This window comes from Haemorhous mexicanus, chromosome 27, assembly GCF_027477595.1.
Source record: "Haemorhous mexicanus isolate bHaeMex1 chromosome 27, bHaeMex1.pri, whole genome shotgun sequence".
Classification (NCBI taxonomy): domain Eukaryota; kingdom Metazoa; phylum Chordata; class Aves; order Passeriformes; family Fringillidae; genus Haemorhous; species Haemorhous mexicanus.
In genome coordinates, this window is record NC_082367.1 from 3,869,861 (window position 1) to 3,884,247 (window position 14,387).

General features: G+C 42.9%; 1 protein-coding gene across 4 annotated transcripts; it reads left to right on the top strand.

Moving 5' to 3' along the window:
* Nucleotides 1-244: 244 nt before the first annotated feature.
* On the top strand, nt 245-14,048 carry CLSPN (claspin). 4 transcript variants are annotated; one of them, XM_059868466.1, is made up of 25 exons: nt 245-337; nt 1,110-1,239; nt 1,776-2,233; nt 2,523-2,690; nt 3,304-3,393; nt 3,602-3,674; nt 3,928-4,036; nt 4,573-5,126; nt 5,587-5,778; nt 6,192-6,388; nt 6,756-6,958; nt 7,149-7,213; nt 7,615-7,820; nt 8,396-8,556; nt 8,642-8,868; nt 9,062-9,176; nt 9,873-9,954; nt 10,251-10,345; nt 10,900-11,064; nt 11,149-11,270; nt 11,523-11,650; nt 11,933-12,038; nt 12,123-12,205; nt 12,395-12,556; nt 12,749-14,048. In XM_059868466.1, exons 1-25 carry the CDS (start codon nt 299-301, stop codon nt 12,857-12,859), a joined length of 4,041 nt encoding a protein of 1,346 aa, XP_059724449.1. In that variant the 5' UTR covers nt 245-298; the 3' UTR covers nt 12,860-14,048. The 4 variants fall into 4 exon arrangements, with proteins under 4 accessions (XP_059724449.1, XP_059724450.1, XP_059724451.1 ...); XM_059868467.1 differs by having other exon boundaries at nt 9,065-9,176; XM_059868468.1 differs by having other exon boundaries at nt 2,526-2,690.
* Nucleotides 14,049-14,387: the final 339 nt, after the last annotated feature.

Genomic DNA, 14,387 nt, shown 5'->3' on the forward strand with positions numbered 1-14,387 from the left:
CCTCGGGTCCCCCCGTGTCCCCTCGTGTCCCCTCACGGTCCCGCCTCAGCCCGGGCGCGCGGACCGCCCCCACCGCCAGGCGGCGCAATCGTGCGCGCGGGCGGCCTGAGAGCGAGAGCAGCGATTGGTCTACGCAGAAGGGGCGTGGCTTCAAGGAACCCCCGCCCAGCAAGGCGGTCAGGGGCGGGGCTCGCGGCGCTCTTCTGAGCAGCCATTGGGTGATCCCGGGCTGGGGCGGGGCCAGAGCAGCGCGCGAAGGCTCGAAGCGGTCCCCGGGCGGCGGGAGCGCGGGCGGGCCATGGCGGCGGCACCGGTAACAACGGAGGGTTCCGGTGAGGTGAGTCCTGCCGCTCCCCTCTATTCAGCATGGCCGACTGGCTGCTGACGGCGGAGGCGGCTCACGACTGCCCGAGGCCTTGGGGTTCCTCGGGATGTGACGAGGTGGAAGGCCCGGGAGGGACAGCGAGGGAGGTGGCGGTTCCAGTAACCGTTCCGGTGCGGCGCCCGTTTAGGTAGCAGTGCCGGTGGCGGAGCCAGTAGCCACCGGCCACCGCCGCTCGCTGCCCTTGATCGCGGGCGGTCCCGCGCCTTCACTGGGCTCGCCCTTCCTGGCAAACTACAGCTCCCAGCATCCCCCGTGCCCGCCCTGCCGGCCGCGAGGCACGCTGGGAAGGCCGCGCTCAGCCGGTCGCCGTTGGCGCGGTGCATGCCGGGAGGGCTGCTGGGCCCGCGGTGCCGGCTCTGAATAAAATTATTAAAGAATAAAATAACGAGTAAAAGTCGTCTGGTCTGAATACGATCACATCAGTCAATGCCAATGCTGTGCTTTTGCTGTGCAAACTCGCACATATACTACCCTACCGGTGGATAGCCATTTGTATTGATAAATATGGTAAATATCAATAATAATTAAAAATACTGCTAAATCTGTAAACAGCCACATTGATAGTTAGAATATAAGGCGACTGCATGTGGATTTCATTGTGTGTGAGGGCTTAGCCAAGATTTTGGAATGAATTTGGATGCCAGCAGTCAGGACTACATAAAGAATATGTTACCCCATTAAGAAATATTTACCCCATTAAGAAAAATCACATTTTGCTTTGTAGCTTCCCCTGGAGGATTTGAACCCAGACTTGCAGAAGCCCCTGGACAGCGACTCTGACAGTGGCCAGGGCAGCTGTGAGACAGCATCCCCAGGGCCCCTTGGCAAGAGCACAGCATCCTTCGAGGACAGAGGTCTGTAACATTCCCATGAATTGGTTTTTTCCAACACTACATTTTTTGTTTCATAAATACCTTTTAGGAGATTCACTGCTTGGCGTATAGGAATCCAAATTCTTGTTGTTGCTCAGAATGTGGGCAGGGATCTTTAAATTTCTGAAGAGTGTTTTATAAGCTACAGAAAGAAAAAGACTGAATGTGATGTGTTTAATTACTTATTCTTTTTTTACTTATAACTAATTACTTACTCACTTTTTCTGTTTTGTTTAATCTATGTAGTGTGATTTTTATTATTAATTCAAGTGAAAGGTTTTCAGCTTTGCCTTTTTTTCAGAGGTTAAAAGCCTTTAACATCAATTTGAGTTAATTAAATGCTGTTTTCTGGGGAGAGGTGGATTTTGGAGAGTCGAGTTGAAGCATGAAAGATTTTTCATGCTTCCACGAGAAGCTCATTTGCTGTGGATGGTGACATGTGTCAGATTTAATGGCTGAAAATTTGGTTGTTTGTTAATTAATTTGTTGCACTTTTTTATTTTCATGGATTTTGCCAGATTCAGAAGAAGAAATTTTTGTGCGTAAAAAAGCAAAAAACCAGAAGGTGCTTGAGGACAGTGAGAGTGAAGAGGAGGAGGATGGAGGCTCACCTGTGCAGGAAGATGCTTTGGGTGGAGACAAGGAAAATGAGGTGGAAAAGGAGAACATTGCTGCTGAAAAGAAGAAATCCCATCGGATCCTCCCAGCTCTGCTGGACAGTGATGACAGTGACACTGGGGACCCAGTGCAGATTGAAAACCTGGAGACAGGCAGGAGCTCTGCCTTGCCTGAGGGTGAGCTGGGAGAGGAGAGACCCCTAAAATCTGGGAAAAAGTACAGAAAGCATAAACATAAACGCAGCGTTGAAGAGGAGCCAGCAAAAGAAGCTGGAGCAAAATCCAGAAGGAGAAAGGAGAAGGAGAAAATAATGGAGTCAATTAAACAGCTGAGGAAAGAAAAGAGGCCTGTGGCAGAGGTGGGTGTTTTGGCACAAAACCTCAGATAATTTCTCAACTAAGTTAAATTTATTATTGCTTGTGGTTATTCTGTTGCAAAGCTTCAGTGTTGTGTCCACATTCCTGAGCAGGTTTGGGATCCACAACATACAAAATCTGCACGTTCATTTCAATTAAATTCCATTAAATTTGCAGCTTAAGGAATTACAAAACCTAACACTTGATGATTGAATGCCATTTTAAATTAATGTCAAAGAACCAAAGGGACCTTCTGAAAGGAATCACACAAATAATTTATTCTTCTGGAAGCAGGTGGATGGTGGTGAGAGGTTTCCCTTCAATGACAGTGGATGTCTTCTGGATGACAAGGACCTCTTTGATAATGGCTTGGAAGAGGAGGATGATCAACCCCTAGAGGATGAAGAGTCCCTAGAATCCATACGAGCAGCTGTGAAAAACAAAATAAAACAATACAAGGTAACAGTTGGCTGTGATACAAAAATTATTGTAAATGTACTCTCTTTGAAACTGATAGAAAATAGGTTTAGGTAGGATATTGGGAAGGAATTCTTCCCTGTGGGGTGGGCAGGCTCTGGCACAGGGTGCCCAGAGCAGCTGTGGCTGCCCCTGGATCCCTGGAAGTGTCCAAGGCCAGGCTGGACAGGGCTTGGAGCAGCCTGGGATATTTGAAGGGGTTGGAATGGGATTAACTTTAAGGTCTTTTGCAACCCAAATCATTCCATGGTTACTGGATTTAGCAGGAATTTGTACCTGAACAGACTCTAAAACTCTCTTTGACCTCAGTGGAGTTGTGCTGTGGCAGAAGAGAGGAGGGCCTTCTGGATTTGTTTTTAAAGATGGAGGGATGTTGTCCTGGCAGGTTAAAAAGATAATTCTGGAGTAGGAGCTTGGGAATCTGCCCTTGTGTGGGGTCTGGGCTGGTTTAGGAGCCACTTGCTGGCTTTGCTGACCAGTGGTAGCTCTGTACAGTCATTTGTGATGTGTTTGCCCTTGGTAGTGCCAGTGTATTGATAGAAATCATTGAATTTCTTCTTACAAAAATAATTTAATTTCTTCTCATGCCCCATAGAACAAAGAACGTTTTCCTGACAGTGAAGGCTACAAACATGTATTTGATGAGGAGAATGAGGAGCCTGTATTAAAGGAGCCAAAAAGGAAGGTGAAGTCTTCATCTTTTTAAAGCTCTGGATTGTTTGTCGTGACTAAAATGGTTTTGTGTGCACAGTGTGGTTTTGTTTCTTTTTTAACTGGATGCTTTATTCTGACTCCTGGCTGTTTGAAAGGGAAAAATAAGCTATTTAAGAAATAGAGAAAGAGCCCCATGTTTTGTTCCCTGACTTCAGCAGCCTTTCTTTTCTCCCCCTAAGGAGCGGAAAGCAGCACGGTTGAGTAAAGAAGCCATTAAACAGCTACACAGTGAGACCCAACGTCTTCTGAGAGGTAAAACTTCAGTTCTTTATATGTAAATGGGTGTGAAATGTTCAGAAATTCAGAGGAGAAATTGGAGGAGTTTACCCAGAAGGTCAGAGCCTTCTTTGACCTCATGGGACTTACTGAGGGTTGAAGGGTGCAAGACCATTATTGAAGGAGCTGTTAAAGGTATTTTTGTAACTAATGAAAATAAAGATACTTGTTATCAAATAAAGGGCTCAGATGAGGTTTTAAATCTTCTCTCGCTGTTTTTCTCTGGCAGAATCATCTGTGTCTCTCCCATATCACGTGCCTGAGGCCAAAAGTGTTCATGACTTCTTCAAGAGCAGACCTCGACCAGCATGTCAAGGAAATGCCATGGCCCTGCTGAAGTAAGGACTTAAACCTTCCTCATCTAATTTTTTCATAAACTTTAAGCATCTCTAGCTTTTATTTGGAGGATAACCAGACTTTAAATCCATAAAAATAGGAAATTAGGAGAATGTCATTGCTAACATCAGGCAATGCTGTTCTCCTGACAGAGTCATAATGTTGAAGTGATCAGGGCCAGGAGTAACTCAGATGAAGGAACTTGCTGGTGCAGAGTTACTTTAATGGGATTTAGGCTGAACCCCAATATTTTACTTGGACTGTTTCTTCTCTGAGTAATGTGTAGTAAAATACTGAAGCTACAGTAGTCACAAAATCCCTCAGGAATTTCATATTCTGATACTGTAACCAGTACAAAGCTTTTACACTTCCTTAATTTCTCACAATGTTTTCCAGATTTCTGTCCTTCATCTCTTCCTACACATTAATGACACATTTCCAGAATACTTAGGAAATGGTTTATTCCTTTCAGTTTGTCCTCAGCCTTTCTCCTTTTCACACTAACCACGGGTGGTATGTTTCTTTCTGCCACTTTTAGGTCCTCTAAATACCAGCTGCCCCTAAATGAAGAATCTGCAGCCATTGGGAGCTTGAGCAAGGATTGCAAAGATGGGCCAGTGGAAGGTGATCAGTCAGCAGCTGCTGAGCCAGAAATGAACCTGGCCAGAGATGTTGATGCTTCTGTGACTGAGCCTCTTGCTGCTGAAGGGGAGAACTTGCCAGAGGACTGTGCTGAGCAGCCCAGGCAGGACAGGGAGGATTCTCATGCAGTTACAGAGACTATAACTGATGAAAACACAAAGGAACAGCAGCTCTCTGTCTGCCTGAGCACTGACTGTGATGAGCAAAAGGAGAGTGAAATTCCTCCAGCATCTGGAGATGCCCTTATGGAAAGAGGAGAAACAACACCAGATGTACAAGGTGAAACAAGCACTCAACAAGTGGGGCCTGGGCTGGTGGCACAGCCTGAAAAAGTGAGGAAATCCAAGCTGGATAAACTTCGTGAACTGGGAATAGACCTGTCCATCCAGCCCAGAATCTGCTCTGACAATGAATCCTTCATAAACCTCGATGAAGCTGATTCAAATAAAGGTATCACCAGTTGTAGTCCTAAGCAGTGTTGATCTGAGCTTAGCTGGAAAACTCAGAAATATTCAGGTGATAGAACAGTCAGACACATTCACTTACTAGTGTGGATTCTTTGAGATGTGTTAACAGAAATTTAGAATTGCCTGGTGGATGGGAGGCTGGGCTGGAAGTGAATTGAGGTCTTGTGGACAAATGGTAGTCAATGGTAAGATAATTTAATATTAGCTAATATCAGTTAAATACAAGCTGCAGCATAAATATTCTGTGGTGGTTTATTATTAGTTGAATAGAATGGTTTTGCAAATATTTTAGTATTCAGTATTTACTATTAGCTTTTATACTATTCTTTTTTAAACTGAGCTTTAAACTAAACTTTGGGGGCAAGAAATGCTCAAGACCTACTCTTCTAACAATCAGTGCTTTTACATGCTATCCCATTGATTTAATTAATATGTATTTCAAGAACTAGAAGCCCTGAAAGCACGTTTCTTGAAGCACACTCTCCAGACATCAAAATCCAAAGGGGAACGGGCCATAAATATGAACATTATCCGTAAGGAAACAACTTCTGATGGGAAAGAGGAGCTGAGAGCAGATGTGGTGCCAGCAGTTTTGGCTGCAGAGAGCCTGGAGGAAACAATCCACAAAAAGCCAGGTTGGTGGGGGAGAAGAAAAGACAGGGGTTGAATTGGAAAACACTTTTATTTTCTTCTCATGCTGTGTTTCTCAGTGCTGCCCTACAAAAGGTAAAGGGATCTTCTTCTGTAAGATTACTGGGTATTTTCTCCCTAATGGATAGCCCTGAAAAAATTCTTGGTAGACCACTGAAATAGCAGTGGCCTGTGTAGGACAGCCTCAGTCAGATCTTTGTGATTAATTCCTTAGATTTTTCCTGCTTCCATGAGAAGCTGGGGCTGCCCCATCCCTGGAAGTGTCGAGCCCAGGCTGGACAGGGCTTGGAGCAACCTGGTCTGGTAGAGGGTGGCCCTGCCCATGGCAGTGGTGGAAAGGGGTGACCTTTAACATCTCTTACAACCCAAACCCTTCCCTGAATCTTTTCCTGTGCAGGTGAAAAGCTGCAGGCCCTGAAGGCCAAGCTCCAGGAGGCCATGAAGCTCCGCAGGACCGAGGAGCGGCAGAAGCGACACGCGCTGTTCAAGCTGGACAATGAGGAGATGCTGGAGGAAGAGGAGGAGGAGGAGGAGGAAGAGATGACAGATGAGTCTGAGGAGGAGGAGGAAGAAGAAGAAGAAGGTGATCACGAGGTCTGTATGCAGCATTTTTCCATAACCTCATCAGCATCTCTGTTCTGCTTCCTCGCCCCAGTGGAATGGGACTTTTGTACACTACTGATTGGGGAATTGCTAAGAATTCTTCCTAGAAGCTAAAAAATTCTGTACTTGGCATATTCAGGGTTTGGATTGTCTAACCTTGAATTCATCAGTATTTTCTTTATTTGTCTAACCACTATAAAACCAAATAGAAATGTTTAAAAGGATTTGATGCCCCTTTCCCTTTTTATAAATCCTTGGCTCATTGCTGGCAGGGCCAAACAGCTCACCTGCCTCACCTGGGGTAGGGTTTGCCATGACAATAATCATTATCTGTGCTGTGTTTGGGGATGTTTTTTAGAATTCAGAATTTCTCCTTGATGAAGCAGAGGAAGATAATGAAGATACAGAAGAGAAACACACTGAAGATGGTGATAAAGAGACTGACAATGAATCAATTGATGGAGAAAAGCTGGAGAAATCTGAACATTGTGATTCTGTTCTAAAACATCCTTCAACAGAGTCTACATTGATGCTTTTCAAGGACAGCTCCTCAAAAATGGGGTAAATAATCCAAGCCATAAAGTGGTGACTAAGAAATTTTAAATTTGATCAGCATGTGTAGATTTTTTTAATATAAAGTGCCTTTTATAAGTATATTTGTGTTCTCTTGTTTTTTTTTTTTTTTTTGCAATTTGCAATTAAATAAATTTAAATCCTAAATTTATTAGCAAATACCTTTTATGAATTGCAGATATTCTCTTCCTGATGAAAAACTAGAAATGGAAGAAACTGTAGACAAAGGACCTACTAAGTTAGGTAAAGTAGAATTATTGCCCTAGATAATTGTTTGGTTGTTTGTTTTTTTTTTTTTTAACTTAGCATATTTGTAAGTTTCTATTTAAGATTGCTATTCAGTATTTCTGTTATTTCATCACCAGTATATAGTTATACAGAATGATTTTAAAAGTTTAGATTGGTGGGCTTCAAAAAACTAGAGGGAAAAATACTGTTCAAAATAATACTGGGAGAAATATGAAATGTCAGAAGTCAATAAGATAAGTAAAAACATGAAATATGCTTCCTGTGAGAAGAAGGAAATCCAACATGACCACAAAATGAATTTTTAGCAAGGTGTCAGTGTTGCAAAATATTATATTGAGGTTTTGCTGGATTCACACACACACAAAAAGTTAAGCATTATATTTTTTTCTTTCCAGAGGATGATGATTCATTTTCTCTACCAGCACTGCCAAAGGAGAACAGCCACAACAGCAGCTTTGAGTTCATTGGCTCCATGATCCCATCCTACCAGCCCTGTAACAAGCAGGCCTCGAGGGGAGGGAGCTTCTTCCCTGCAGCAGGGGGGTTCAGGTCACCCTCCCCAGGTTTCTTCAAAACAAGTTTTATCAGCTCTGCTTCCAAGGTGAGATTCTCAGTCCTGGTCGTGTCTTATACTAACACAGTGGGATGTAAATAAATGTATTTTATCCTGATGGTCAAAAGAATCAACCCAGACAAATGCTTTGGTATCTGTAAGATTTCAAAAGAGCAAACTGCCCCTTGGGTTTGTGTCCCCATTGGAATGGACAAAAATAACATTATAAAACTTATATTCTAAAGCATTAAAGAAATGATGCCATAATCTGGCTTTTATATCTAAAATATGTGCATCATAAATATGGTTTTAAGAATGCTTACATGGGCTACACAACATCTGATGTCAGTGAACTCCTGTGGTGTGGTGGAGCAGCATGGACATGATTTGACTCCTGCATGGTTTGGGTTGGAAGGAACCTCAAAGCTCATCTCAACTCATCCCCTGCCATGGGCAGGGTCACCTTCCCCTGTCCCAGGCTGCTCCAAGCCCCATCCAGCCTGGCCAGGAACACTTTCAGGGTTGGGACAGCCACAGCTTCTCTGGGAAGTCTGTTCCAGTGCCCCTTAATTAAAAATTAAGCATGCTAAACAACTTCTATATTTTTGTATTCTCTTGACTAGAGCTCAGGAAAGACCTCTGAGCCTTCTCTTCCCATAGAAGATTCCCAGGACCTCTATAATGCCTCTCCTGAGCCCAAGAGTTTATTTCCAGGGGCTGGGGAGTCAAGGTTTCAGTTTTCCCTGGAAGATGACACTCAAAGCCAGCTGCTTGATGCTGATGGGTGAGTGATGGGTGTAAAAGATGGTGTTTCACAGAAATAGCATGTGCAAACCAGCAAGATTTCTTAACTACAACTTTTCTTTCAGGTTCCTGAATGTTGGACAACACAGGAACAAATACCAGTCCTCAAAGCATCAGCTGCCACTGGCTAGCATGGATGAGAATGCCATGGATGCCAACATGGATGAGTTACTGGACCTGTGCTCTGGACAGTTCAGCAGCCAAGCTGAGCACGTGCCAAACACCAGCAGCACCAAAAAGCAGAACATGGAGGAACTGCTCAATCTTTGTTCAGGGAAATTCGTGTCTCAGAGTATGTCCTGAATTCTCTTTTCAGCTTTGTTGGTTACTTGATTTAGAAATTTTTAGCTGAGGTGACTTCAAGTCTGGGCACTGATGCCACATGTGGAGTTTTGTCTCTGTTGGGAGCATATGCAGTTTTATTTCTGGGGTGTTCTCTCCCACTTAAGGAGCAGAAATAAGGTGTATATTATTTCCTTCTGTAGCAGGTTCTCCAACATGGGCTTCTTCAGTGTCTTCCAAGGCAGAAAAAGACAGTGACATAGAAGATCCAATGGCAGAGGCTCTGGAGCTCTGCTCAGGCTCCTTTCCCACAGACAGGTCAGCATTGCTCTCCTCAAACTTACAGAAGTTAATTCTGGTAACTGTCTTGTTTCACTCTTAGAAGTGTTTTCTTGGTTTAACATCAATTTGCTGTCAGTGAAAGTATGCTTTGTTTTGGAGGTGAAGGGGAGGAATATTGCAAATTGCTCAGCAATTACCCTCTAATTGGCAGCATAAACTGTTTCCCACAGCTACTGTGAAGGGAAATCCTTTATCTTACACTGATAGTGAAAGAGACAGTGAAGAACTTTCATTAAACTGAGAAAAGATGATTAAAAGTGGGACTTTCTGGAGTCTGTTCTGGGCTGTTGCCAAGCTGCCATAACCAAATGTAAAAGTTGGATGCTTGGAGTTTTTTATTGACTAAATTAGAAAGTCTATGGCTGCCTGACAAAAGGATATTGAGGCTTAATAAGTGGGGATGTTAAGGGGATTCAAGAGGAATTTGAGAGGAGGAAAAAACTTGGAAAAATTAGTGCTTGTCCCATGGTTTCTGCAAGTGAAGACCTGAAGTCTTAAAACATCAACTCAGATGGGGATTTGAGGCATTTATAGCTAAATGCTGCTGGCAGATTGGGGCTCTGAGCACTCCCAGGGAATTGCTTGATAGCAGCTGAGGTGGGTGTTGAAATTTTGCCTTGATTTACTGGAGGTAAAATGAAAATGCCTTTCTCCCATTTATGTTTTCCCTAGGGAAGAGGAAGAAGAGGAGGAACAAGAAGAACTTGGTGGTTTTCAGCTTTTAACAGATGATGAGGCCTGTGCAAGTGAAGAGGTGTGAACTGATGGGGTCAGGCAGCTGCTGGATAAAATGGATAATTCCATTTCTCTTTCTAGTTTTTTAATATATCCACCAATGCAAAGTACCACAACTTCCCTAACAAGCTACTGAAACATTTTTTTGGATTATGTTAAAGATCTCTTTAATATAATGGCACAGTGAAAAAGGCAAATCCTCTGAACTATGCCTGATGTTTTAGTGTCTTGTTAACTGAAGAACAGACAAATCCATTGTTACAAAGCAATCCACTCTCAGAAATTCCTTATTTCTGGAAACTTTCTCTTTGACAGGAAGAAAAAGGTGAAGATAGTGCTGCTGAAGAAGCAGAACTGAGTGATGATGAAGAAGAACTGCTGAGATATAGACCAGGCTCAAAGAAAAAACTGTAATTATTTTTTAAAATCTTAATGACCAGAGAGTATAGAATATTAATAGCACTAAAAGTTAAGTTTGGAATTATTCCCCCTCTAGCAGATGTTTATATGGTCTGGTTTTTTACTTTGGAGCTATCATGTTACATGAATTTAACTGTGTCACTTGTGGCTTATAGATGATTTCCATTATATATGGAAATCAAAAAGCCACAATAAAAGCAGTACAACTTTTTCTTTTTACCAAAAAAAAAAGGATACAAGAATATTGTTTTCATTCCTCATGTCTTAAGATCTTATTTGTTCTAGCAAGAAAAACCCAGAGTTGACAGTTTTTGCCATCATCTTTGGAATCTGGTGGATGACAATGGTTTGGGGTGGTACCTGATGCCAGGCTATGTGTGTAAATGTGCAAGAAGGCTTGGTGTTTCCAAAAATTACATGAGAAATTAGGATGCATCCTTAGGAAACGTGTCCATTTTATGTCAGAAGATAAATCTTGCTTTCAGAAGGTTTGTGTGATGGATGTTTTGCTCCCAAACTGAACTCTTTTGACTTTTTTCCCTAGAAAACTGCAAGATTTCATGGAAGAGGAGGCAGAGCTGTCAGGGAGTGATGTGGGAAGTGAGGATGAGTATGATGGTGAAGACCTGAACGAGTATGAAGAAGAGATGATCGACGAGGAGCTCCCAAACGATGCAGAATTAGGAAAGCAAATACAGAAATTCCACATGTCAGTGCCACTCTCAGTAGATCTTTGGGGGTGTGAGGCCCTGGCTAAGCTGGGCTAACCTGTCCCTGTCTCCTGTGCTGGCAGGAAGGCCATGCTGGACGATGACAAACGCCAGCTCCGCCTGTACCAGGAGAGGTACCTGCTGGATGGGGACCTGCACAGCGATGGCCCAGGCAGGACCAGGAGGTTCAGATGGAAAAACATAGGTGACCCATCATCCAGAGTTCCTAGAGGGGGAGAAAGATTGAAAACAGAGCTTGTGTGTGTGTGTGAAGTAGCACTTTGTGGTCCTCAATAAAGTATTTCAGGAATAAATTGGTGGGGGGATGATTCTGGGGTGTTTGTTTGGTTGGGAGTTTTTTGCCTTGTTTGTTTGGTTGGTTTTGGGTTTTTTTTGTTGTTTTTTACTAGCCTCCATTTTCAAAATTGGGAGCTGACTGTCTTGTTTTGTTGCCTAGATTTTGCTTCACAGATGGACTTGTTCCAGAGAGATTCAGATAACGAGGAGGAGAATGAAGAGTTTGATGAGACAGAAGTGAAGTGGAGGAAGGAGCGATTTGAGCGAGAGCAGTGGCTCCGTGAGCAGGTAGGGTGAGCTGCTAGAAGGGCTTGCTCAGTCTCTGTCTCATTGCTGGATGTGAAATTGTTTATTCCTCAAGTCAAACTTCAGTATTAGGTCAGATTTCTCAGCTGAATGTCATGGTTTCATTAATAGAACAAGGCTGATGAAATATCTAAGAAATTGCAATAGCCTCTTACAGTAGAAAGTAAATAAAAATTAATTTACATAAAGGAAATTACTTAAGATACTGAATGAAATGTCCATTTGTAATATAATTTTTTTTCAATTGTCTTCTCTCTTCTACAGAAGGAAAAAAATAAAGAGCAGGAGGAGGAGGAGGAAGAAATTGGTGGAGGCAGTGAATTCATGAAGCTGGCAAAAAAAGTGACTGCCAAGTCCTTGCAGAGGAAAGGTGAGTTTGATTTGTATTGAAGTGACAAGAAAAGAAGAGAGGGAAAGAGTTCACAAACTGATCTTTCCCCCATGTCTCTGCCAGCCAGCCCAGCAGTGGTGGCACAAGGCTCAGCTCTGTTACCCAGGAACCCATTTGAAGCCTTCAGACCTGCCAGTGACACCCAGGTGGGTACCAGTCCTCAAAAATGGCATTTCCCAAGACAGCCAAGTCAGCTGCCCCTGAACCCTGGGCACTCCTGATCTGTGGTGTTGTAATGTGTGAGTAGAGAGTAGATTTTCTCTGAAGAGTAACTTACTAAGCAACCTGCCTCGTTTCCTGAGAGTGGCTTAATGCAGCTTTTCTTTGCCTTTCAGATAAAAAATGGGTCACTCTTGAACAGACCTAAAGCTGTCCTTCAGAAGCTGGCAGCAATGTCAGATCTTAATCCAAATGCCCCTCGAAATTCAAGGAATTTTGTCTTCCATACACTTTCACCAGAGAAGAGTGAAGAGGCAAAGGAGAAATCAAAACCTCAGGTAAAGATTTGGGTAGCAGGTGCTGCCAGTTATTATTTGAATATACAGGCACTGAAATCTGCCAAGCAGTTAAGAGCACTGCTGTCTTAAATATTCCCTGTGTGCTCTCTAGCCAAATATTTCTCTAATAACTTAGAATTTAAACTTTTTTATGGACATGTTGTATCTTTTAATGTATTTGATTGCCCTTAGGTGAAGAGAGGCCCTTCTGCAGTGGTAACATCAGCAGCAAAGCGGCCCAGGGTAGAAAGCTCAGAGGAAACCAGTCAAAGCAGAAGCATTTTCCAGTACTTGGAGAGCTGAATATTCCTGTTTGGAGCCAGAGATTGTCTCCTCTTTGCCAGCTGCAGTTTATTTTGCCAATCTGCCAGAAATCACCAGGCAAGGAAACAAATGGGTGCCACCTTATTCACAAGTTCCAGTAATTTCCAGGCAGTGGTTTTGTGCTTTGTTTTTTCTCAGTCCTCTGTGGCAAATGGGAGCACAAAATCCATTCCTGGTTTGGAATGAAATGCTGACTTGATCTTTCCCAAGCATTAAGGAAACTTCCACTGCTGTGGGCTGTCCTCACAGGTGCTGCAGAGGTATCAGTTCCACCTGGAAATGCCATTGGTGTGAGAAGGAAATACCTCAGGTAGCTGAAAGCACAATAAAGGAGGAATTTCTACAGCTCTGGGAGAGAATGAAGCAGTGTTGGCCATGGCAGGACACTTGTTTACACTTGCAGCACAAAGTTTTAGCTGTGGCTCCCTCCAGTGTCTTATTTTCTTTAACGTTGAGCATTTATTAAGCTTCTCCTTTTTAGAAGCTCTAATTTATCTTTGAAATGTTTACTTTGTGGAAAAGGTTCCAGTCTCTTCTGAGGCAATATGAGAAGGGTTTCTTTCCAAGTTTTTATTACTGTTGATGTCCTTAACCTTGCAGATGGATGTGTGTGTGGAGAGGGAAGAGTGTGAGTAACGTGTGGGAGAGGAAAAGGTTTGGGGGGGTTTATTTGCATTGGTGGGGGAAGTTGCTGGGGTTGCTTTGGTTTGCCCAACGTGAGGCTGTCTTTAACCATCCATTCTGTTGTTTTCATGAAATCTGCACTCACCTAAGAGAAACCATCTATTGCTGAGCAGCCAGCAAGAAAAGGGCTGCTCTAGAACGAGGGAATTTATAAAGAGTTGTCACTCACAACTATTCTAAACAGTGTGACAGGAACATGAGCCAGTGTCCAGCATTCCTGATGTTTCTAATCTCAAGCTGAAGGTGTTGGAGAGCAGATAATGGTGCCACAGGGTCCTGCTCTAAAACTAAACCCCTCTGGGACTGGATATCACATACCTGAGGTGCTGACACCGTTGGAGAAATGTCTGAGCTGTAAATTTTGTAACATCTTGAGCACATGCCTGGTGTGCTGTGTGTAAAATATTTTATTGTACAGTATGTTATAAAGAATTATGGTACTAATTGAAGTGCAACTTTACAATAAAACATGGTTTTAATTTTGGAGGCAGTTAGAATTAATTTATAGGATTTCAGTCGTGTCTTGGGGTTTTTTCCCCCCAATGTTTTTTATTTCTGTCTATGTCTGTTTTTTCATTGCTGCCTTTTTTTTTGTAGCCACAACTCAGCCCTTCACTAGGAACAGCTGCAATAATATTGGAATACAACAAAAACAACTCTTTGTGTTTATTGGAGTGTGGATTTTCAACTCCTCAAGTCTTCCACTTGGGTCTGCATAAAATTCTTGGCCTGAAAATTATGGTTTTTTCCTGCTTCAATAGTTTTGGTTTTTTTAGTTCCTAGACAAAACTTTCTTTATCTTCGTCTTAAGAAGTGTCTATTT

What these genes read in the sequence shown, in the direction of transcription:
- CLSPN (XM_059868466.1), top strand. Translation starts at nt 299, where the DNA reads ATGGCGGCGGCACCGGTAACAACGGAGGGTTCCGGTGAG. An exon ending in ACAAAATAAAACAATACAAG is followed by an intron (nt 2,691 to 3,303) that starts GTAACAGTTGGC and finishes CATGCCCCATAG; the next exon opens with AACAAAGAACGTTTTCCTGA. An exon ending in CAAGTCCTTGCAGAGGAAAG is followed by an intron (nt 12,039 to 12,122) that starts GTGAGTTTGATT and finishes TGTCTCTGCCAG; the next exon opens with CCAGCCCAGCAGTGGTGGCA.